At 62.2% G+C, this 22,145-nt stretch overlaps 2 protein-coding genes across 2 annotated transcripts in view; one reads left to right on the top strand and one right to left on the bottom strand.

Moving 5' to 3' along the window:
- The window catches only part of AIM1L (absent in melanoma 1-like), a 7,957-nt gene extending 6,770 nt beyond the window's left edge, over positions 1-1,187 (bottom strand). Inside the window, exon 1 of the mRNA XM_017830998.1 lies at positions 153-1,187. Coding sequence (XP_017686487.1) covers positions 153-1,187 — 1,035 coding nt within the window. The remainder of the gene's footprint in view (positions 1-152) is intronic.
- A 9,299-nt stretch (positions 1,188-10,486) lies between these two features.
- Positions 10,487-21,991, top strand: LIN28A (lin-28 homolog A). The gene is made up of 4 exons (XM_017831075.1): positions 10,487-10,517; positions 11,338-11,516; positions 20,552-20,736; positions 21,778-21,991. Exons 1-4 carry the CDS (start codon positions 10,487-10,489, stop codon positions 21,989-21,991), a joined length of 609 nt encoding a protein of 202 aa, XP_017686564.1.
- The last annotated feature ends 154 nt before the right edge of the window (positions 21,992-22,145 follow it).

Raw genomic sequence — 22,145 nt, forward strand, 5'->3', positions numbered from 1 at the left:
GCTGTGCTCTGGGGGTCTCGTGTCATGTCTGGGGTGTTCTCAGGCTCTTGGGCTGTGCTCTGGGGGTCTCGCATCGTGTCATCCCCATCCAGCTCAGTCTCAGCCTTTGTTGGTGCTGGTGTTTGGGATGAAGGCTCTGGACCATCGCTCACCTCCGAGGAGGGGCTTTTAGGGTCGCAGTCAGCTCCCGGGGGGCTCTCTGTCCTCGGTGGCGTGGCTGGAATGGTGCCATCCACGTCTGCCACGCTTCCCTCTCTTGCACCAGCCGGATCAGCCTGGCCACCGGCGTCAGCCGAGGGACACTGTGGGGAGCTGGTTATACTGGTTTGTGGGTCCCCAGGCCTGTCGCCGTCTCCCGGGGTTGCGTTCACCGGCGTGGCTTCAGCTTGCGGCGAGTCTTTCTCCCCAGGGCATCCCTCAGCCGGCAGCCCGGTGGCCTCTGCGGTGCCCGGCGAGCTCTCGCCGCCCTCTGCAACCCCAGCGGAGCCACTGCCGTCCTGCCTGGGGCTCTCCCGCTGTGGCGGGGCCGTCGTGGCACCGGCAGCGTCGTGAGTCCCATTTGGGGTTTCCCGTGGCTCAGCCCCCGCTGTGTCCCTGCCCGTCCGCAGCACCGTGACCTGCCTGGCCCTGGGCAGGGCGGGGACGCAGCCGGGCTTGGCCGCGCACGGGACACCGGGACCGTCCCCGGGTCCCCCCGCGGGTCCCCCCGCGGGGCGGGTGGGCAGGAGGGTGCCGTGCACGTAGCTCTCCCTGTGCACGGGCACCTCGCGGGGGGATCCCACCGCAGAGGGGGTGATGTCACCGCCAGCCCCCGCCTTCCCCCTCTCGTCCTGCCGCCGGGGCTTCTGCGCCGGGGAATACACCTGGGAGAAGATGGGGCCGTGCGCGGTGAAGTCCTTGAGGAGGTTGACAGAGGACGAGTGTTCCCGGTGGGTCACGGTGGCGGGGCTGGACCCCGTCTTCTCCACGATCTCCCTCTCCCAGGCCTGCAGCAGGAGGGACACGCGGGAGGGACTCCCCTCCCGGCCCCGGGAGCTCCCTGTGCTCTCCAGCCGCCGCGACACCAGCGAGACCTTCTGGAAGCGGGACCTGCCCTCGGGCCCCGGAGCACCGGCCGCCTGCTTCATGCTCAGCTCCGCGCTGGAGACGAAGCCCCTGCCCTTGGTGTGCCGGAACGGTGGATCCATGCGGGGGGGCTGGAGAGGGAATGCCGTGGCCCTGTAACACCCCGCACTGCCGGGCTCAGCCCCCGCGGCTGCCACGCCGGGGCTGGTGGAGCTGCAGGGACAGAAGGAGACCCTGGGAGAGCTGAGCAGAACCACCCCGTGGGGACCAGCCCTGGACCCCAAACCGGACCCTCGAACCCCATAGACCTCCCTCCGATCCTTTAGGACACTTTGGGGGGGGTCCCGTGAGCACATTTGGGGCATCTTGGGGTGCTCAGGTCACCCATCCTGGCATGTGCAGGGCACCGTGGGTCCCTCTGCCTGCCCGTGCCAACCCTGCTGTGTCCAGGAGGGATGGTGGGAGCTCTGCTCTGTGTCACGGTGGGCTCTGGCAGAGCCCTGCACTGCACAGGTGAGTGTGCAGGATGCGGCCGGGCCGGGCCATGCCCCGAGCTGTGCCGTGCCCCAAGCTGAGGGATGAGTCAGGCGGGCAGCAGGGCTGCGCCGAGTCAGCAAATGCAGCAAACAAACAAGCCCAAAAAACAACAGGGAAGCCGCTCCGTGGGGCAAAGGGCCTGGCTGGGATCGAGAGCAGGGATGGGGCAGCCGCGGGATTCTCAGGCAGAGGTGGAGACCTGAGCAGCATCATCCCTTGGCCTTTCCCTGTGGCTGTGCGGCCAAGGTGAGATGGCTCCATCAGCAGCCCCATCAGCACGAGGAAACGAGCTGGGATGGCCACCCAGCCCTCACCCACTGATCCAGGCTGGTCCCCGGCACCCAGCTCCATGCCCTGGTGTGGGTGCTGCAGGGTGGGCACTGATGTGGTCCCTGGGGTGCAGGGCAGGGGACAGGGACACCTGTGCCACCTCAGCTCAGGAGGATGCTGGTGGAGGCTTCGCTGTGGCTGCGTCCCTGACCCAGAAGGGTTTTATTGCTGGGTTTGGGATTGGGAAGCAGCTGACGCAGCAGGTGCTGGGGAGGGAGCTGGAAGTGCATCCACATCCCAGCATCTCCCAATTAGGAGCTGTTTGGTGTCACCACCCAGCTACAGGGACAGTGGCAGGGATGAGGCTTTGGGGTCGGCCCAAGGACACGCTGCAATTGAGGTCCCCATCTGGGAATGGGGGCACCTCCCTGCACAGCTCCAGGGCAGGTTTCCGTGGGGGACACCTCTGGAGAGGGCCTTATCCTGCACCAGCTGGATGGGATCCATCCAATGGTGGCAGGTTGGGCTTTCCCAGTCCCTAAGGGGATCGGGGGGCTGGGAGCAGGCAGGGAAGTGCTGCGTGCAGGCAGCTGCCTGCCCCTTCTGCCAGGCCGCCACGCGCCTTCCAAATCCTGCTCTCCCCGGCCTGGCAGGTCTTTCCAGTACAGATAGGAAGAGTTTGTGTCATTTTTCCGGAAGGTGATGAGACCTTGTCTGGGACAGCCAGCACCGCTCGAGGCTGGGACCAGCCTGGGTGGGGCCACATATCTGTGTGGGCAAAGCCACAGCTGGATCCCCAGGGCCACAGCTGGATCCCCAGGGTCATGGCATTCACCAGTGGAAGAGGGATTGGGTGCACTGGCAGTGGAGAGGAACATCTGCCATGCCCGTGGCCCCAGGATGGCACTGGGACAGCAACACCGTCTCCGTGCAGCACCAGGGTGCTGGGGGAAGGCAGGAGCTGCTGACTCAGCATCCTGCCTCTCACCTGGAGCTGCATTTCCAAAGATTTCCAGGTCTGTCTTTCCCAAGAACTCCAGGTCTGTCATTCCCATCCCAGCCCTGCACCTGGTGCCACCCTTGGCCACTCAATGTCCCACGGGCCCTGGGAAAGGAAGTCACCCGGAGCCCTGCTCTGCCCCAGCACCGCATTTTCTGCTAAAATAATTCCTACTGCAGTAATGAGTCAGGGTCACAGGGACATGAGGACAGGAGGGCAGAAGGACACGAGGACAAGACCCTGTGGTTTCCCAGCTGCTCCTGCCGGCCATCCCTGCCCGCCCGGACATGCCACACTGGATCCAGTGGTGTTGCCACACCGGGGCACCTGGCACGGCTAATTAATCCCCCCTGGCCAAGCCAAGCCAACCTGCTGAGCTCGTTTGCTGCCTCCTGTCATCCCAAAGGGTCTCTCAGCACCCATCCCAGGTCTCCCAGCACCCAAGTCAAAGGCACGAGGTGCCGTTTAATATTCAGAAGAGACGGGGGAGGGGGGCTGAGGGCGGCAGCTGCTGCTGCCTTTGAGCCGGTGACCGTGGATTAAGCCGAGCCTCCGGCCACGTTGGGCTGAGCCCTGTCACCGCGGGGTGAGAGCGGACCTGCCGCCTTCAGGAGAATCAGGGACACGGGTTGGGTGGCTGCTGCACGGGCTGAGGTTCACGGGGAGGGCAGGGAACCACCGTCTCCCCTCGCTGCCCCTGCCTCCCCCAGCTGAGCCGTGTCACGGGCAGCCATGTGCCACATGGAGGAGGGGGACAGAGGTGACAGGGGAGCCCCGCTGTCCCCTCAGCCCAGGTCGTGAGGTCACCAGAGGCGGAGGAGCCCCAGCTCACTCCGTTGCCTCCTGGAACGCACTTTGGTGGCAGGAGCAGGATTACAACCCCGGCAGCCCCCCAGATTCAGGGACTAAAGGTGAGAGGAGCCGAGCTGGGCTCAGCCCCCACCTCCGGGCCCCATCCCTCCTCCCTGGCCAGTGCTGATCCCGGCAGGGGAGGAGGAACCCATCCCAGCGCCTGCCAAACCGGGGCACGGGTCCAAGGACCGGAGCAGCCCTTGCGGTTGGCAGCGGGACGGGAGAACCGGTGCCCTCCTCTCCGAGAAGCGCGGAACCCCCCTCCCTGCCAGCACCCATGCAAATGGGGCCAGCCCAGGCAGCGCCTTTGCCCGGGGGCCCCCCACCCCGCATCCCCCTGTACCTGCCGGCCGAGGGTCCCGCCGTGGCAAGCGGGGTGCTGTGCCGTGCCGTGCCGTGCCGAGCGGGATCGAGTGCTGCTCCCTGCACACCCCACAGCTGGGCGGACCGGCAGAGTCACCCTGAGCACCCAGCCCTGAGCACCCAGCCCTGGCGCAGCGGAGGTTTGGCATTCCTCAGGTGCTGACAGCCGGGGAGCCGGTCAGGCTGGTTCCCAGCACCCAGCTCCTCTGTTTCCTCCGACTCAGCAGCGCCGGGGGGGAGCACAGCCAGCCTGGGTGGCTCTGGGCCCCCCGGACCTCTGTCCCGCCACCCACTTCGGCGAGGGCGATGGTCCCTCAGAGGGGACCTCCGTGACCAGCTTTGTCACTGCATCTCCAGCCATCACGGTGGCCCCACCATCGCTCGGGCCGTGGGGCTGGCAGGGTCCCAACACACTGTGGTGAGGGGCTGGGGCTCCCCAGGGCTGTGATTGCACCCGGATTAATCGTGGGGGTCCCACGTGGAGCCCCCAGGACGGCAGGACGTTCCTGGGAGGCTCCTAATGCGGGGAGGTCTCCCAGGTCTCAGGGAGCTGGGGCTCTCGAGGGACTTCACACTGGCTTGGGGGTGGCACGGAGGTCACAGTAACCCTGGGCCACCACAGGAGACCTGACCCCGGGGCGCAGAGCCCTGTCCCGGCAGGGCTCGGAGCGCAGCAGAGCCGACACCCGCCCTGCATCCTCTCCCTGCCCTCCCTCTCCTCCCCAGCCCCGCGGGAGCCCGCTGCGGTGCCAGCCTCACCCCGGGGCCACCACTCCCGGCTGCCGGCCCAGCCCAAGAGCCTCCCTGGCCACCGCCAGCCCGGCGCAGGTGGCCACAGTTCAGCTCCGGTTGGGTCGCCCGGGGCCACCCAGCTCCGGGTTCCCCACCGCTCACGTGCTGGGGAAACTGAGGCGGAGCCGGGTTTTGGCAGAGCCCTGGGCCCCCTCCAGTGCCCTTCGTGGGGACCCCAAGAGTGGCTGAGCACCCGTGAGGGGACTGGCTGCCCATCCTCGTGGCTCCAGCACATGAGCAGGATCAGGCCCCTGCATCCCTCCGTGTGGGATCCAGTGAGGAGCAGCAATGGGGGGTCCCGGCGGCCCCAGGACGGGCTGCGGTGTGTTAGTGTGTTTGTTACTGTGTGTGCATGCGTGTGTTTAGCATGTATAAGCGTGTGTAAGCATGTGTACGTGCCAAACCAGCCGAGCCAGCTGGCTGCGGGGAGCGGGATCTCCCTTCCACGTCCCTTTGCACCACCGGGGAGGGTTTAGTCAGCGCTGGGGAGGGTCCTCCCCGCAGCAAACCAGTTCCCCAGGCGCTGGGGCAACTGGAGGGACACTGGGGCGAGCCTGGGCTTTGAGTCACTGTGTGCAAAGGGAGGGACACGGTCCGGGGCACGCTGAGCGGGGCGGGGGACGGGCTCAGCCGCAACGCCCGGAGCGGGGAAAACAGGGCCGGGGGGAGCCCCAGAGCACCCGGGGGCTGCAGGGGGGTCCTGCTGTCACCCTCCCTCCAGACAGGGGGAAATGAGAAGGTAGCAGTGGGAGGGGGAAAGGGAAGGAGGAGGAGGAAAAGGAAAAGGAAAAGGAAAAGGAAAAGGAAAAGGAAAAGGAAAAGGAAACCCCCACAGGCTGTGTCACCTGCAGGCAGAGCCCCCTCCCCCGAGTGAACGTGGGTGCCTGTACCCCATTCCCAGGGGACAAGCACCCCAAAGGTGCAGCTGTGGCCACACCTGCAACGAGTTTCCAGCTCTGGGGAGGGGCCGAGCCAGAGCCGTGCTGGTCTTTAGAGGTGATGACTGTGGATGTACCAGCCAGCTCGGCTGCACTGGGCTTTGGGGGGTGTTTGGTTTGCTTGATGTGCCCCAAGCACCCCAAGAAGGAGGAAAACCAGCAGTGAGAGGAGGAAGATGCAGGACAGGCCAGTGCTTTGGGAGGTAAGAACCAGCCACGGGAGCAGAGGCTCCTGCTGTGCCTCCCCCTCCCCAGATCCCCCACAGCAATTTTCTCCCCCACTGCCTGGTTTGCTGTCGGGGGGAGCAAGGTTTGAACTGGGGTGGGGGGACGGAGGGGGCGAGGGGAGGCTTGCAAGCCCTGGTCTGTGGGGATCTGCTGCCTTAGGGGAATATCTTTCAGCTATCGATTCCCCTTTATCAGGGAGCAGGAATATGTATGGGCTGAAATCCTGATCAATCCCCGCTCTGCAGCCGATCAATCAGCTGCTGCCCGAGGGCTTTTACAGAAGGGAGCTGCCGAATTTGGGCACGACCCATCGCTCCAGGCCAGGGGACAGGATTGTCCCTACCCACCTTTTTCTTATGGAAAGGCAGGAAGCTGGGGGAAGCCTGGCACCAGGCAGCACCCCACAGGGCACCCCTCAGGCACGCTCCTCACCCTTCCCTTGCCAAGCTTAGTGCCCTGGTGAGTCCTGTTTGGGATGGCAGCAGGATGTTCCATCCCAACTGTGGGGAGCCCAGTGTCCCAAACCCAGAGCTGTGGGGCACCCACCGACCCCCTGCAACCAGAAAGGAGCCCCAGGGGAGTATTTCTGAGGTGTGGGGAAGGTGGTGCCTGGTTAGAGCATCCTTGGGAACACACTTGTGTCAGTGTGCCCCATCCCTGTGATCCCAGTGCTGGGAGGTGTCAGAGCATCCCTCAATCCCAGCCGGGCTTGTTAGAGGCACAGGGAGAGCAGGGGAGCACAGGGGGCCACTGAGGGGAAGGAGCAGCACCGTGGCCTCCATTATTGATTGCTTTGTAGCCAAAGGTCAGCAGCGAGCGTGGAAGGATGGGGAGGAGGGAGGTGGGTGGCACTGGGATGCGGGGGGCTCTCTGCCAGCACTGGGGCCGTGCCATGGTGGGGTGGAGTGCCTGGCATGGGTTCCCATTGTACAGGCACTCACTGGTCATAGATCCCCCCTCGTGCCTCAGTTTCCCCACCAGCAGATGGGATGGTAGGGCTGGGTGGTCGTCACCAGGGTGGGTGGGGAAGGAGGCACTGGGGGCTGTGGGAAGAGTCTGTGCCCACGGGAGGGAGGTGGAGGTGGGCTCAGAGGGGGTTAGAGCAGGTCTGTGTGTCTCTGTGCAGCCAGGAAGGCTGTGCCTGTGGGATGCGCAGGGAGAGGGATCAGTTTTCCCTGGCAGGGGCTCGAAGGCTTTTCAGCTGGTTGGGTTCTTCCCAATGGGCAAGTGGTGACAGTGACTGTGCTGGGAGATGGCGCTGGAACCTCAGCCCCATAGCATCATTTTCCATGGCCCTTCAGCCCCCCAGGACACCTGGTGGGGTTTGCAGCACCATGAGGACACCAATCTCCATCTCTGCCAAAGCTGTGACCCACGTGCTGGGACTTTGCACATCCCTGAGGCCTCATCCTGCCGGGCTCAGGGCTGGATGGAGCCAGGCAGCCCCCGGGCAGCTCCGTGGTGCCGGACCATGGGCAGCACCGCCAGCACTGGGCTCCACAGAGCGCTGCCCTCGCCCCGGCCGTGCCGAGGGGGAAGATTTACAGGCTGTCAGAGCCGGGGCCAGAGGTCAGCAGGGGTCAGAAAGTCCATTTCAGTGAGGTCACTGTCCACTTCTTTCAATCTAATGAAGCCATTATTTGTGAAAGCGGCCGCTTTGCCGGCTATTCCCTTGAAGCCGAGCAGGGCACAGCAACCGGCTCTGAAAGAACAGGAAGGAGTCCCCTTCCCTTTCGCATTTGCCATTCAACAGGCCCCCAAAACAAATACACCACACACAGAAATATGACGCAGGGATGTGTCACCGGCACTGGGGGAGATGAGGTTGGGATGTAAAGGGGCGCTGCCTGGAAGTGCCACGATCGGGGATGTGGCTGTGTCGCACGGGTGGAAAGTCACTGAGGATGGGCAGAAATTGGGGGAAGCCGAGGAAGTTGCTGCTGCAACTGCTGTAATTAAATAGTTACAGGAAAATGCCTCTGGGACTGCTGAGCCACCAGGAAGGGGCTGGAGGGGGAAGCTGGTGCAGGGTAGTGGATTATTTTCTGAAGGATTTGGTTTTGGAGAAAGCAAGGGCTCATTTCTCACCACGTCTTTCCCCCATACCCTCACACCTCTGCACGAGAGTTAAACATGCAGGAAACTGGCTGTGCCTTCCCCAAACCCCAGGCAAAAGGGGGAAAGTGGGGAAGGAGCTGGGATTGAAGGAGGGATGAACTGGGAAGGATGGAGCCATATGGAGGGGCCTCTGGTGGATCTTGGGTTATTTTTTTCTCTCTTGTCCCAATTATCCTACAAATGAGAGGAAAATAAGAATAAACACAGCCTGTAGACCCAGCCCTTGCTGCCAGGAGATGCAGATGCATCCTGGCTCCACAGACACTGGGAAGGACCACGATCCCGGATCTCCACCAGGGACAGCTGTGGGTGCTGGCAGGTAGAGAGGGAATGCGAATGTGAGCAAGTGTGGACAGGCATCGTGGTTTCCCTCATGCCAAGACTGTCACCAGCCTTGTCCCCTCCACCAGCCCTGTCCCAGACAGGGAGCTCTGCAGGCTGCCAGGGTCTGTTTGGGGGGATAAGGAGTGGGAATCCCAAAGGAAGCACTGGCCAGACTCTGTTCTCCTGCTGCTGCAGACGACGGGCTGCTTGTTGGCTTTGAGGGCTCAACTGAGGACTGATGTTAAGAATAAGAACAGTGGAATCTCCTCCCCAGCCCGGTCTATCCCTGCTAAAATCGGTGTAAAATGAGATGGCACCTGTGAGCGTCACGGGTGGGTGGGTCACCCCCCACTCCACCTGTGTCCCGTGGGATGCTGATTCACCTCTGCTGCGGGAGCTGGCAGAGCCCTGACCGGCTGGAAAAATCCCCAAAGAGAAAAAGCATCTTAGTCCAGCACCTCCTCCTCTTCCTCCATCCTCCTCCTCCTTTGCTGTCTCGCCAGACCCGCGGGTGGGAGTCCAGCTCGGCTCTGCGGGAAAGGGGCAACCCGGAGCCCCCGAGTGTGCAGGGCAAGAGGAGGAGGAGAGGAGGAGGAAGAGGATGGACAGGAGGAGGAGGAGGAGGAAGGACAGGGGGAGGAGGAGGAAGAAGGACAAGGGCAGGAGGAGGAGGAAGGCCGCCGCCAGGACCCTGGACAGGGCCTCCCGGTTCAGCACCACGGTCAGCGCCGGGGGCCCCGCGGGCTGCGGAGCCTTCGCGCGGGGATTCCCCACGCGGGATTTTACCGGCAGCACCCGCCCGGCGCGGGGGTCCCCCCCCAGGTGACACCACCGCGGTCCCCGCCGTGCCCAGTGACCGCACAGTGACCCCCCCCCTATACCCCGCGCGATGACACCACGCGTGGCGAGTCCCGCGTGGGGCGGCCGCGGTGGGCGCAAACACCCCCCCCTCTCCCCAGCCACACTTCCCCCTGGAGGAGGGGGCACCGTGGGCTCAGCCCGGTGCGGGGGGCGGTGCGGGGGGACCCCCGGGCACAGCCCCGGGAGGGGCTGCGGGCGGCGCTGTGCCCCCGCGGCCGGGGCATTGTCCGCCGCCGGAAATGCAGCCGCTGGTCACTCGCCCTTTGTCCCCGCCCGGCCCGGGGGGCGACGGGACGCCCCCCGCCCCCGGCACCGCCTCGGCACCGCTCCCCGCCGCCGGGGTCCGCCGGTGCCGCCGGGACGGGGGTCGCGCATCCCCTGAAGGGTCGAGCGGTCCCCGGGGGGTTACACGGCCCTGGGGGTGCGCGACCCACTCGCGGGACACGGGATGGGGCTGGGGGTGCAGGAAGACCCCACTGTCCTAGAAAACAGCCCCCCACCAGGCCCTGGGGCATCAGCCCGTCCCGGTGCCGATTCCCCCCGTCCCACCCCGTCGCGGCTCGCAGGTGGCTCCACTCGTGGGGAGGGGGCGCGGGGAAAGGACGTGGAAACTCCCCCCAGTCCTCGGTGGTCCCACCTTCTGTCCATCCCGCCCCCCCGGGAGTCACCTCTTCCCTTGACAGGTGGCCTCGCCCCTAAGTGCCCTAAGTGGGGGGGGGTCAGCCCCCCCCTTCAAATCCCTCCCGGAATGTGTCGCTATTACCGAGGGGGGGTTAATTAGGATCACGTGGGGACAGGATGGCGGAGCAGGGCCCGGCGCCCCCCGGCCCCGCGGGTGGGTCCTGGGGCGGGAGGGGGGGGGCGGGGGCTGCCATTGTCTGCGAGAATTTGGGAGCCTTTGAAAAAACCCTCCCGCTCCCTCCCACCCCTATTGTTGGAGTGAAGATGGAGTCAAACCTCTCTCGGCTCCCTCCCGGCGGGGTCTAAGCTGGGGTTTTTTGTTGGTTTTTTTTTTTTTTTCCTCCTTTTTTTTTTTTTCCTTTTTTTTTGGCTGGGCTGATACCCTCAAAGCTGGCCGAGGAGGAGGAGGGAGGAGGCGGTAACAGCCACAACTCGGAATTTGCAAGCGAGTGTCGGGATGGGGTCTGTTTCCAACCAGCAGTTTGCAGGTTAAGTTATATTATTGTCGGAGCCCGCCTCGGCTCCGTGATTATTAATAACGACGGCAGAGCCCGGCTGGGGGGCGCAGGGACCCCCCGACCCCGGCCCACCCAGCCCCGCTGCGCCCCAGCAGCGCGGCCGGGCCCGGCGCGGCCCCTCTCCCCCGCGCAGCACCGGGGGGCTCGCAGGGGGGGATATATCATTTTTTTTTCATCCCCCCTCCAGCCCCAGGATGAGCCCAGAAGTTTGGGGCCGGAGGTGGCTGCTGGGGGTGTTTGGGAGCGGGGGAGGCCCGTGCAGCAGGGGGATGCTGGCGGTAGGGAAGAGTTTCTCCAGCGTGGCTTGCTGAGGGCAGGAGAGTTGCGGGTTGATATTTTGAGGGAGTTTTATCCCTTTTTTTATACTTTTTTTTTTTTTTCATCTTTTGAGTTTTGGTTTTGTTTTTGTTTTTTTTTTTAAATTGGCTTTTTGAGGGGGTTTTTGCGGGGTAGGATTTTTTTTTTTTCGTTTTTAACGTTTTTGAGGGGAAAACGGATTTAGGGCCCCCAGCCCACGCACCGCCTGAGTCGTGCTGGCAGGAGCTGCCTTCACTTCCCCCTGCTCCTGGGGTGGTCCCCACGCACACGTGGAAGCAGAGCTCACCGCTCTGTTGGGGTTTTTTTTGGAGGGGAGTTGGAATTTTTTTCGCCTTTTCCAGCCTGGGGAACCCGAGCAGGATTTGAGGCTCCTGCTGCGGGCCTGCCCGGCTGGATGCGGGGTGGCTGGGCCGGGGGGGACCCTCGGCTCCCCCAGCCCCGCAGCTCAGCGGCTCCGTGGGTCTCTCGCCAGGTGCGAAGCCGGGCGAGGAGCCGGCTGGAGACTCGCCCAAGCCCGAGAACGAATCCCAGCCACTGCACGGCTCCGGCATCTGTAAGTGGTTCAACGTCCGCATGGGCTTCGGCTTCCTCTCCATGACCGCCAAGGGCGGCGCGACCCTGGACTCTCCCGTCGATGTCTTCGTGCACCAGGTACGGGGCCGGAACCCGCGTGGGGAGGGAAGGGGGTGCAGCCCCCAGCACCCTCCGGAGGATGCGAGGCGGGATGGGGACCCCCCCGCCGCACCCACGCGAGGCCGGTGGTCCCGCCGTCCCAGCCCGGGGTCCAGCCGTGGTCGCCCGGGGCGGGTTTCCCCGGAGCCAGGCGGGTGGAAGGGCAGGCACGGCCGCAGCCCGGGGCTCGTCCTCGGGGACCGACCCTGTAAGCTGATCCCGAGCGATTTAATTTTCCCATCGTTGTTCCCTGAGGAGCCCCTCGGGGCCGGATCCAGGGGAGCAGGTGCCCGCGGGGCCGGGCGGGACGTGCCGGAGCGGGGACGCTGCTCGCCCCGTGGAGGGACACGGGGAAGAGGCGGTTTCCCCGCGGTACCCGCTCCCAGGGATGCGGGACTGCGCTTTCCCCCGCTGGAGCTCATCCCCGGGAGGGGGGAACCTCTGCCCGCGCCTCTTGTCCCGCTCGCGGGTGGCACAAAGGCGTGCGGGGCCGGGTGTGTGTCCCTTTGGATCCTGTATGACAGTGACAGTCTCGTGTCCGGGTTTGACCCTGCTGAGCGGGGAAGACCCGCGCGTGTCGGTGACCCTGCGCCGAGGGAAGTCGTGGATTCGGGGCTGCAGCTCCCGGGGGAGCCCCCCGCCCCGGCTCCCGGGGGAGGATCCGCCGGGAGACCCCGCGCAGGGGCTGGGGAAAGGGTTTGGAGATGGTGCCCAAACCGGGGCCAGCACTGGGAGGGAGATGTGGGGCTCAGCACCAGCTCGTGTGGACGGGGGTCTGTGGGGTGAGCGTGGTCCCTGAGTGTGGACAGCAGCTGCCGTGGGGCTGGGGAGCAGAGTGAGCACGAGCGAAAGGGGCTCGGGTGTTTCTGGAGTAAACACGGGTGGGTTTGTGTGTGGGTTTGGAGGAGCATGATGGTGCTGCCTCCAGGGAACCCCTGGAGCAGCTGCCTTCAAAGGCTGCTGCTCTCCGTGGGCCCAAATCCCCCCAAGCTGGGTATATCCTGCAATCTGGGGGTGCAGGATTGAGCCTCTGGGCTGCAACAAGCTCCTGGTGATCTCTCACCCCCTACCCACGAGTGGATGCTCCAGGGCAGGGCTATGGCGACTTGGCAAGCAAATGATGACCAGGGGAGATGTAAATCCCTCCTCCCTCAGCTGTGGTGTGGGCAAAGTGCCTTGTTAGGAGTTACTATCCCAGGCCAGGACACAGATGGTTTTGGAGTAGAGGGCTCCAAATCGGCCAGGGAAAACCAGATCCTGGTGCTCTCCAGAGAGCAAATGGGTCTTTGCATCTCAATGTAGCACAGCGGGACCCAGTGCCCCTGGGGAGAAGCCTCCCCGCCCTTCTCCTGGGGGTTTATTGCCCCCAGACGGTCTGGTTTCCTGATTGCTTTTGCTCACATTCCTGCAGGAAAGGAGAATTAACTGGGGTGTCTCTGTCGGGAGCATCCCACTGCCCGGGGAGAGCTGCAGCCTCCCGGTGCCCCCCATTTTCCAGGGCTGGGGGAGCCGTGGGGTCCCATGTGCAGGGTTTGCAGCATTTGGGAAACACAAGGAATACTGGGGGAAAGCGGGTTATTTTGGGTAGTAAAGGGTGGGGGGGGTTCCCCTGCTGCAGTGAAGGGCAGGGTGGTCCCAGCATGAGGTTTTGCACCAGCAGAATCGGGGCAGCTTTGGGCTGATGGAGAATCTTTCCCCTCTGTGCTGGGCTTTGCCTCCTGCCCCACTTCGCTGGTGGCACGAAGTTGCTGCTCTCCTGCAGTGAATCAGCCAGAGCTGATGCCGGCGGCTCTCCCACTGCCGAGCATCCCTGGCTCAGCCCTGGCCCCTTCTTGGAGAGGGACCAAAGTCAGGCTCCCACCGCAGCCTCGCTGATTTTGGGTGGCTCTCGGGGAATCGGGCCCTTCTGCCGATGCTCTCCCCATCCCAGCATCCGGGCGATTCCCGGGAGCCGGTGTCCACTCCCTGGGGAGGGTGTCAGGACTGGGAGGGCAAAAGCCAAGATCAGCCAGAGGGGACAGCACTCAGGGCTCGGGGTGCCCTGCCCAGCACCCACTGCCCGCTCCACACAGGGTACCCCAAACCGGCCTTTGGGGCTTAGCACCCCAGAGCCCCCAAAACCCCGATCCTTCCCCTCTTCATTTACATATGTGAATGATGACCCACAGGAAGTAATTGTGGGAGAAAGAAGGGAATTGGCCTCTTTAGATCTATTAAATCACTTTATTACAGGAACCAGGTCTGAATGGCCCCTCTCTGCAGGGAGCGCGTCTCCATCTCCCTCTGCCTTTATCTGATCACAAAGAGATTAAAATCTCGGCAGGACAGGAGACTAACAGGGCTCCTCGGGGCTGCCTTTCCCTCGCATTGTGAGCTAAAAATGAGGCATTTGGGTTCAAATGCCTCCCCTGGACACTGGAGATGGATTCATTTGGGGGCTGTGAGGACACAGAGGGGATAAAGCACAGAGGAGCAGAGCAGGTCGTCCCAGAGAGGTGAAGGGTTGAGCAGCACCCGTGAAGGGGTTGGGGGTCTTGAGGTGGCAGAAATTAGGGTGGTGATGGTGAAGACCCTAAAGCTGCAGTGGTCCCCTCGGGATGCAGCTCCTGGGCTTTGGGCATCTCTTAAAGGAGTGTGGGGCTGCCAGGGAAGGCTTCCTGGAAAGAGGGAGAGGAGAAAACTGGGGCACCCTGTGGCCCCAAGGCTTGCTGCTGCTTGTTGGAGCTGGAGGAGTGAACACAGACCAGCAGGGCTGGGATTTTGGGATGGGGCCCAGCTGAGAGGAGAAGGGGATGTCCAACCCCTGGGAATTGCTGCTCTCCACAGCTTGGCTCCAAGTGTTTCTCTAAGCCAGCAGGTCTAAATCCTTGATAAAGGCAGTCAGGTGGGTTTTTCATTTCTCCTTATGATTTTAGTGAGGAGAGCTGCTGGGCACTGCTGGGACCCTGTGGCTGCTGTGGCTGCAGGGTGTTTGGTCGCTGGTGTCTCTCTGGTCCTGTGCGTCCTTGCTGTGCCCATGGTTAGACCTGCTGGGGTGTGGCACTGCTGCCCTGCCCGAGTGCCCAGGGCAGCGTGGAACTAGTTGGGCACATCCCAGCACGGGAGAGACTCCAGTCCCCCTGTGATCCCTTGGGTGCTGCTGTCCCCGGGAGCCTCGTGGGGGTCAGGTTGGGTGGAGGGGCTCCATCTCCACTCAGCTGGGCAGGGGTGGGATGGAGGGGGATGGCGGCTCCTTGGACGTGGATTTTGGCCGAGCTGACCTGGGCTGTCACCCACCTGTGCTCCTGCCATCTGCCTGCATGTGGCCATGATAACAATAATAATAATAATAATCCACGTGAGCATGACGTGAGGTCCTAAAAAAAAAAAGCACGTGTTTGGAGGGAGCTCCATCCCTGACTGTGCAGGAGAGCAAAGGCAGGGGAACAAGGGGCAGCCTCTCTGTCAGGGAGCAGGGTCCAACCTTCCCTTGGGGTCCCCTGTTGGGGCAGGATCCGACCAGAAGGGTTTGGTTTGTGCAGAGCTGGAGGGGGGGCAGCAAAGGAAAGGGGGAATCTTTGAGTTGGAGTTGGACTGTGATGCTCACAGAGGTATGGGACACGTGCAGGATCTCATTTTTCCTGCTTTCTCGTGTGCATCTCTCCCGTGTTTGCTCTGCGGGACCAGGGTCACCCACAGAGCTGGGTGGGCACCAGGGTTACACACGTCCCTCGGGAAGAGATCATGGAATCACAGAGCAGTTTAGGTTGGAAGGGACCTTTAAAGGTCATTTAGTCCAACCCCCCTGCAATGAGGAGGGAACAACCCCCCCTCCAGAGATCCCCAGGGGTAGAAATGCTCCTTGGAATCTCTGCTTCTGAGGGAGGGAGGGATAGGAGCAATTTCTTTTTTTTTATTTTATTTTATTTATTATTTTGTGGGGTTTTTTTTGTTTTTTTTTTTAATAACCGCTGGAATAGAATTGTATTGCACCGCTCATGCGCCGCATCCTGAGGGAAATAGCGAAAGAGAGCTGCTTTATTCCACCCCTGAAACTCCCTCAAGACGCTCACACACACACACAAAAAAAGCCTCCTGTCTCTGTCTAAAGATTAACTGATGGCCGCAGGCACATCCCTTCCCCCAGCTCCCCCTCCCTGCCCCAGGGAGAGAAAACACCCTGGAATGGTTTCTTAGATAATATGGCCCAAATGAATGGGATTGCTCCCGGGATGGAGTGGGGATGGAGCTGGGGAGGGCTGGGATGGAGCTGCTGCCCTGGCGAGCCTCTGTCCCCGCCGCTCCCAGGTCCAGCTCCGACGTTTCCTTTTCCCTATTTACTGGCACCTAAGAATCAGCGGGATTGAAGCCGAAATCACCACTGGAAGATGTGCCGCTGCTCCCGGCCGCGTTCCTGCCTTAATAGGGGAGCACAAAATTAATACGCAGCCCCTGATCCCAATTAGCTGCCCCTGCGAAGCGCAGGAGGGTTTTGGTGGGGAAAAATACAGCCAGAGGAGCTAAAAGGATTTAGGACAGGAAACTGATGGATTAAACTCTGTGGTAGATGCTCTTTTTTTTTTTTTCCCCCAGAATTGGTACTTGGAGTTTAATTTTACTGGGTTGTGGTGGAGAATTAAGAGCAAACATAGTTACTTTGGCAGGAAAATAGCTTTATTTTGATTTTACTTGAACTGGGGGAAAAAAGAAAACGGGGATATTGCACCAAGGAGGCACTGGAAAGATCTGCTAATGTTAAATCCCCCGTGCTCCTCCCGAGGGCTCCCACACCCAACTCCCTCTTGATCTCTGCACCAGCTCCTGGAGCTGAGGCAGGACCCCCATTCCCAAGCAGCATCCACTGGCTGCTCCCATGGGGGTCTGAGCTGCAGGAAGGGACTGGGATGATTCCTGCTCTGAGCCCCCTATGTGTGTGAGCCCAAAACCAGCCCCTGGAGCTTCTGGCACTGGGAAAAGATTTGCTGTGTGATGTGGAGACAAGGAAAGGCTTTGCTCAGGGATGGATCCAGGCGCAGGCTGGGAAGGCAAAGGGACATTTCCCTGCTGGCCTTGTGGCCAGTGGTGGGGAGCTGAGCCGGCCCTGCTGTCCCAGGGCTTGAATCACTACTCCATGTGGGCCAAAACCTGCTCTGGGGGCTGTTTGCCATCGAGCTGTGCCATGCAGAGGTCACCACCAACGTGGTACCCACAGTGATGGGGCACAGGCCTCCTGAGGGCTCAGCAATCCCTGGGCTGTTTTTCCTGACCCTCCTCTGCAGAGTGAGGTGTCTCAGCTCACTGAGGCACTGCAGTGGGGTTGGGCTCCCCCAAAATGCTCTGGGCCGGGCCCACACGTGCCTTTGGCACAGCCACTCTTATCCCAGCATCCCAGCCCGGCTTGTTTTCCAAGGGATCTCAGTTTAAACGTTGCTGGAGGGACGAGGTGCAGCGGCCGCTCCGCCCCAGGCCCCGCGGGACACAAAGATGGTTTGATTGAGTGGCCGGGGCTGGCTGGGAATAAACGTCCCCTTGTGTCACTGTGGGGAGGCCGCGGGGACAATGGTGACCCCGGGGCCGACCGAGCCCCTCCGGAGCCCGGCGGGGTGGGGGTGAGCCAGAGCTCGGCAGTTTGGGGGGCAGCGGCTGGATTTGGGGTGCTCCGTGGTGTCACCCCTTCAACAGGGATCTGGGATCCGTGATGAAGGATTTGTTGGGTGGAGGAAGAGGAGGGGTGAAGGCACCCACGTGCAGGGGGGTGTGGGGGACACCCAGTGCCGTGGAGGGCGGGGGGTGGGCAGCGCTCGGCCGCTCACGTGCTGCGTCTTTGTCTGCCGTAAATCAGCTACGGAGGAAATCAGCTACGGAGGAAATCAGCTACGGAGGAAAAGGATGGGTGGAAAAGCATCCTTGGATGCTTTGGGTGGATCCTGGGGTGGAAAAGCACGCTGTGATGCCTGGTGAAGGGGTGCCTTGGTGGGGGGAGTGGCAGTGGTGGAAGGTGCTCCAGCTCTGCTGCTGTTCCTTGTCCTGCTGCTTAATCCCAAACCCTAATGATGACAAGGACATCCTTGCACCAGGCTGTGCTTTAAAACAGTTGGGATGGCACTGCTTTGTGATCCCGAGCCCAGGGTGACCCTATACCCCCCCTACCAAAACCATATCCCCAAGACTGACCCCCCAGCTCCTCCAAGGGACCCGGGCCCCAAACCCTGGCACCCAACGGGTGAGCCCCAGTTCTCCCGCAGCGGGTGAGCTGGACGCAGGGTTGGTGTGTGGAGGGGCTGGAGGGGGTCAGAGGGGCCGTGGCCATGCCGGCCACCCTTCCTCCCCCCGCCGGGGCCTGGAACTCCTGGAATTTGGGCAGCGGGAGCGCGGCCGCCGCCGGCCCTTTGTTCTCGCTGGCCGGTGGCTCCCGGCCCTGGCCCTCCCCTGCGCTCCCCCTCATCCCCAGCATCCCCGGCTCGCTCCAATCCCCCCCTTCCTCTCTTTATTTTTTGGGGGGGGGGGGGTGTGGGTGTGTGGAGGCCTGGGAAGGCTCCGGCTTTGTGTGTGGTGTGGGACAGGGGCTCTGGGCCCCTTCCTTTCAGATGCAGGAGGTATGCAGCTAATTCAATGGGCTGCAGTTTGATTACCTATCTGATAACAGAGGAATGCCAGCAATGTGTGTGTTTTGGGAAGGGGGCAGGGGGGATGCGCAGGGACCACCAGCCACTCTGCAGCTCACATCAAAAGGCTGCGGCAGGGGGGGAGAGCTGGGGCGCCCCAGCCTCTGTCCCCCCCCTTCCCTGGGGAGAGGGCGTTTCCTTTGGCCTTTTGGCAGAGGGGGCTGGGGGGGTGGTTGTCATCCTCGCCCGCTCCCGGAAAATAAATCGCTTCCCCCGTCATGTTGCAGCAGCTTCTGCCCCAGCCCTCCTCTTCCCCGGAATGGCTGGGCAGGGGTGGATCCTGGCACCGGGGCGATGGTGCCCAAGGTGTGGGCTCAGCTGGGGGGGCCCAGCCTGTGCGCCAGGGTCCCCCCTGCCACGGCTCAGCTTTGTCCCAGAGCGCCTGGGAGTTTTCATCCCCGCAGTGTAAACACAGCTGGGCCAGCTGGGGCTGTAAACACCCCGAAAGCAGCCACAGGAGGTGGCTGGTCTTGTCCCCCGGCCTCCAGGGAATGATGCTCAGCCCCTCCTGGTTCCCAAAACCCTGTGGCTGCTGCTGGAGTGGGGCAAATTCCCCATCTGTGGTAGCTCCTGTCGCCCAAACCACCTCACACGCCGGGGACAGGACAGGACAGGGCAGGGTGGGTGACTGACCCCAAGGTGCTGAGGCATCTCCTCTGATGTGCTGGTCGAGGCTTTGGGCACTGTGCTCCTGCTGGGGGGATGCTCAGCACTGGGGGGGAGCTGGGTTGGGGTTGGGGAGCAGTGGTTGGGGGCCCCTCTGAGCATGGCAGGGGCTTTGCCAGGGGTAGGTGGTGCTGGAACTGCCCTGGGTGGGCAGAGGTGGCCATGAGACCCTGTCGTGTCCTTGTTGTCATTGGGGACCTCATGGCTTAGGGTATGATTCTCCCTTTTGGGAGCAGGAGCAGGTCAGAGAGCAAAGGGCAATCCCATCTGGCCTGCTCTGGATCCCATACCAGCAGGCAAGGGTGACTTGGCCCAGCCTATGGGGTTTGTCCCGTGAAGAATTGGTCCACCAGGCACAGAAAAGGGGGGAAACAGCAGAAAAAAAGGGTCTCAAGGGTTGTTCCTTGAGCTCTGCTGCGTTCCCACTTCCCCCACAGGCCCATGGACATCCTGCAAGACCCCCCAGGAAAAATTCAATCCTAAAACCCAACAACTCGGTTCCTTCCCTCTCTGCTTTTACATGGGGTGCTCCCTCGTGGGTCCTGGTGAGATTTGGGGTGCAGATGGGAACAGACCGTGCCTGCCTGTCCCGGGCAGCGCTCACACAGAGGCTCCGTGCGGGAAGAATGGGCGAGCACGGCCCCACGTGACGGGAACTCTCCGGGCCATGAATGGGGGGAGATGCTCCATTCATAAATGCAGGGTCCTGCCGCAGCCGCGCAGGCGTTTGGCGCCGGCTCTGCTGGGAATCCCCAGCCCGCTGGAGCTGCTCCTCCCTCTGCCAGCAAATCCCCTTAACTCTTTTGGTCGTGGTCGTTTGGGCTCCTGCTGCCTGACGGAGTTGAGGGAATGCCGTGCCGGAATTGCTGCCCGGGATGCCTGAGTGGCCCTCAGGCAGAGCTGGCAGTGATGCTCGTGGCACAGGGTGTTAAGAGTTGTCGCCTGCATTGCCCAGCTTGGCTCCTCAGGGATTTGTTCTGCTAAAATGGACAGAGCTCTTGAAAGTGGAGAGGATTTTCCTATCATCCCACAACCCCCTCCCTAGCCTGGGTCTTTCTGGCTTGCATTGTGATGACCACTGTGGTGATCCTGGGAGGGATAAGAGGGGGTCCTGGGAAGGGTGGGAGAAACTCCCAGCAGTGATAATCCCGGGCCAAATGGCTGCTTAATTAATTATTGGAGGTGATTAAATGGCTTGAACTGAGGTGAGCTGCAGTGAGGGGGCTGGCAGTGCCAGCTTCCAGCCTCCTGGCTTTACTGTGGGTCCTGCCATGGCTGTGCTTGTGCGAAGCCTCGAGATCCTTTTGTATTTTTAAAATGATGTTTTGGAGGTGCAGGAGCAGCTCTTGCTTCCCAGCACGGGGCTGGGTGGGAGAAGGGAGTAGTTTTGCAGCGCTGACAGCCAATATTTTGTTGAAATTTGTGTCTGAGCTGTCTCTGCTGGCCCTTAAACCAGTGAGTCCCACTCAGCCGGGTGTCTGAGCTCACCGAATGCTCTGTGTTACCAAACAGGGCTCCAGACATTTTAGGGAGATGAAGGTGCCTGGTTGAGCTTGATCCTCAATGTCTGTCCTCTCACAAGGGACAGGCACAGGGGAATGTTGGCAGCTCTTGTGCCACAGGAGGTGTTTGCTGGGCTGGGGCTTGTCGTGTGCCCAGTGGACACCCCCAGCTTTGTGCTGACCCCCATCCTTCCCCTCCCAGAGCAAGCTCCACATGGAGGGTTTCCGCAGCCTGAAGGAGGGCGAGGCTGTCGAGTTCACCTTCAAGAAGTCATCCAAAGGTTTGGAGTCCATCCGGGTGACCGGCCCGGGGGGCGTCTTCTGCATCGGCAGCGAGAGGAGGCCCAAGGGCAAGAGCCTCCAGAAACGCAGATCCAAAGGAGACCGGTAAGGGCTGATCCAGGGCTGAACCTGGGCAGGAGCAGGAGCTGCCTGGGTACCCTGGGGATGGGCACGAGTCCGGTGGGGTGGGCAGCGACCCTTCCTCTGGGAAAGCAGCTTCCTTTGGCAGTTAATGAGTGGCAGATGCAGCTCGGTGGGGAAAGGGCAGGGAAGCAGCAGGGAAGGGCAGAGGTCAGGGACACCCCGGGCGGCCGCTCCCCTCGGCTCAGGGAGCCGTGCTGGGCAGGGGTAATTTTCTCCAAGAGCAACCCTTCCTTGTGGGAAGGAAATAACCGGACGTCCTGGCAGCGTCTCCCACGGTGAGGCTGCGAGCCCTGGGGCGAGTTTCTGGCCAGCTCTTCATCTCCCCCTCTCCTCTCCCATCCTCTCCATCTCGGCTTCCTGGAGATGCCTCATCCCAGTTTTCCCAGTGGATGCTGTCTGCCCCACTCCGCTGTTCTCATAAACTAATCAGAAAGGAACAGGGAAGGAAAAGAAAAGAGGAAAGGGTTGTGGCCATCCTACAAGGATGCAGGATGTGAAATGGACACAGTGTAGTTCCCTCTGCCCACACACCTCTGGTGTGAAGGTGGCACCCGTGGGATGGGGGCTGGAAGGTACAGCCTGGCGAGAAGCCACCTTTTGGGTTGTCCCTACACTGATGGCCATGGTCCCTGCAAGTTCTGAGGGCTGTGTAACCCTGGGAGCGGGGTCTGGAGACACAGGAGCCAGAATCCTGATGGAGCCAGAGGGGTGGAAGCCCCCGACGTGCTGATTTTTGTCCCCCATGTGTGGTTCTGGTGCAGGGGTTTGCTGCCATCTCCTGGGTACCAGCAGCACCACTGAGCCCAGACTGGCCCTGCTAGAGCTGGGGCTCTGCAGGGACCAACCCCAGGGCCACCATCGGCCCCAAAGAGCCGAGCCCACATCCCTGCAGCAGCCGGGCTGTTTAAAGCCCAGCTCTGGCTGTGAAGCCAGATAGGTCCAAGGCATGGCCATGGCACATCCCACCTCATTTCTCCTCCTGGAATCTCTCCCCTCACACAGATGCTACAACTGCGGCGGGCTGGACCACCACGCCAAGGAGTGCAAGCTCCCACCACAGCCCAAGAAGTGCCACTTCTGCCAGAGCATCAGCCACATGGTCGCCAACTGCCCCGCGAAAGCACAGCAGTCCCCCAGCTCCCAGGGGAAACCTGCCTACTTCCGAGAGGAGGAGGACATGCACAGCTCGGCCCTCCTCCCTGAGACCCGGGAATGATGGTGGGTGGCAGGGAGAGGGGGGATTCCACCGGGATGAAAAGGCTTTGGCAAGGCAACGGGCAGCTGTGGGGGCTCAGAGGAGGGAGGGCAGGGTGAAGGACTGGGGAGGGCAGACAGCGGGGACCCGGTGTCCCTGCACAGACCTTTTCCCC

The sequence above is a fragment of the Lepidothrix coronata genome, unplaced genomic scaffold, assembly GCF_001604755.1.
Source record: "Lepidothrix coronata isolate B3197 unplaced genomic scaffold, Lepidothrix_coronata-1.0 Scaffold187, whole genome shotgun sequence".
In the NCBI taxonomy this organism is placed as follows: Eukaryota; Metazoa; Chordata; class Aves; order Passeriformes; family Pipridae; genus Lepidothrix; species Lepidothrix coronata.

Bases quoted from the DNA above. Each gene is read 5' to 3' on its own strand.
- LIN28A (XM_017831075.1), top strand. From the start codon at position 10,487: ATGGGGTCTGTTTCCAACCAGCAGTTTGCAG. The intron at 10,518-11,337 runs GTTAAGTTATAT...GTCTCTCGCCAG, and splicing joins TTCCAACCAGCAGTTTGCAG to GTGCGAAGCCGGGCGAGGAG. The intron at 11,517-20,551 runs GTACGGGGCCGG...TTCCCCTCCCAG, and splicing joins TCGATGTCTTCGTGCACCAG to AGCAAGCTCCACATGGAGGG.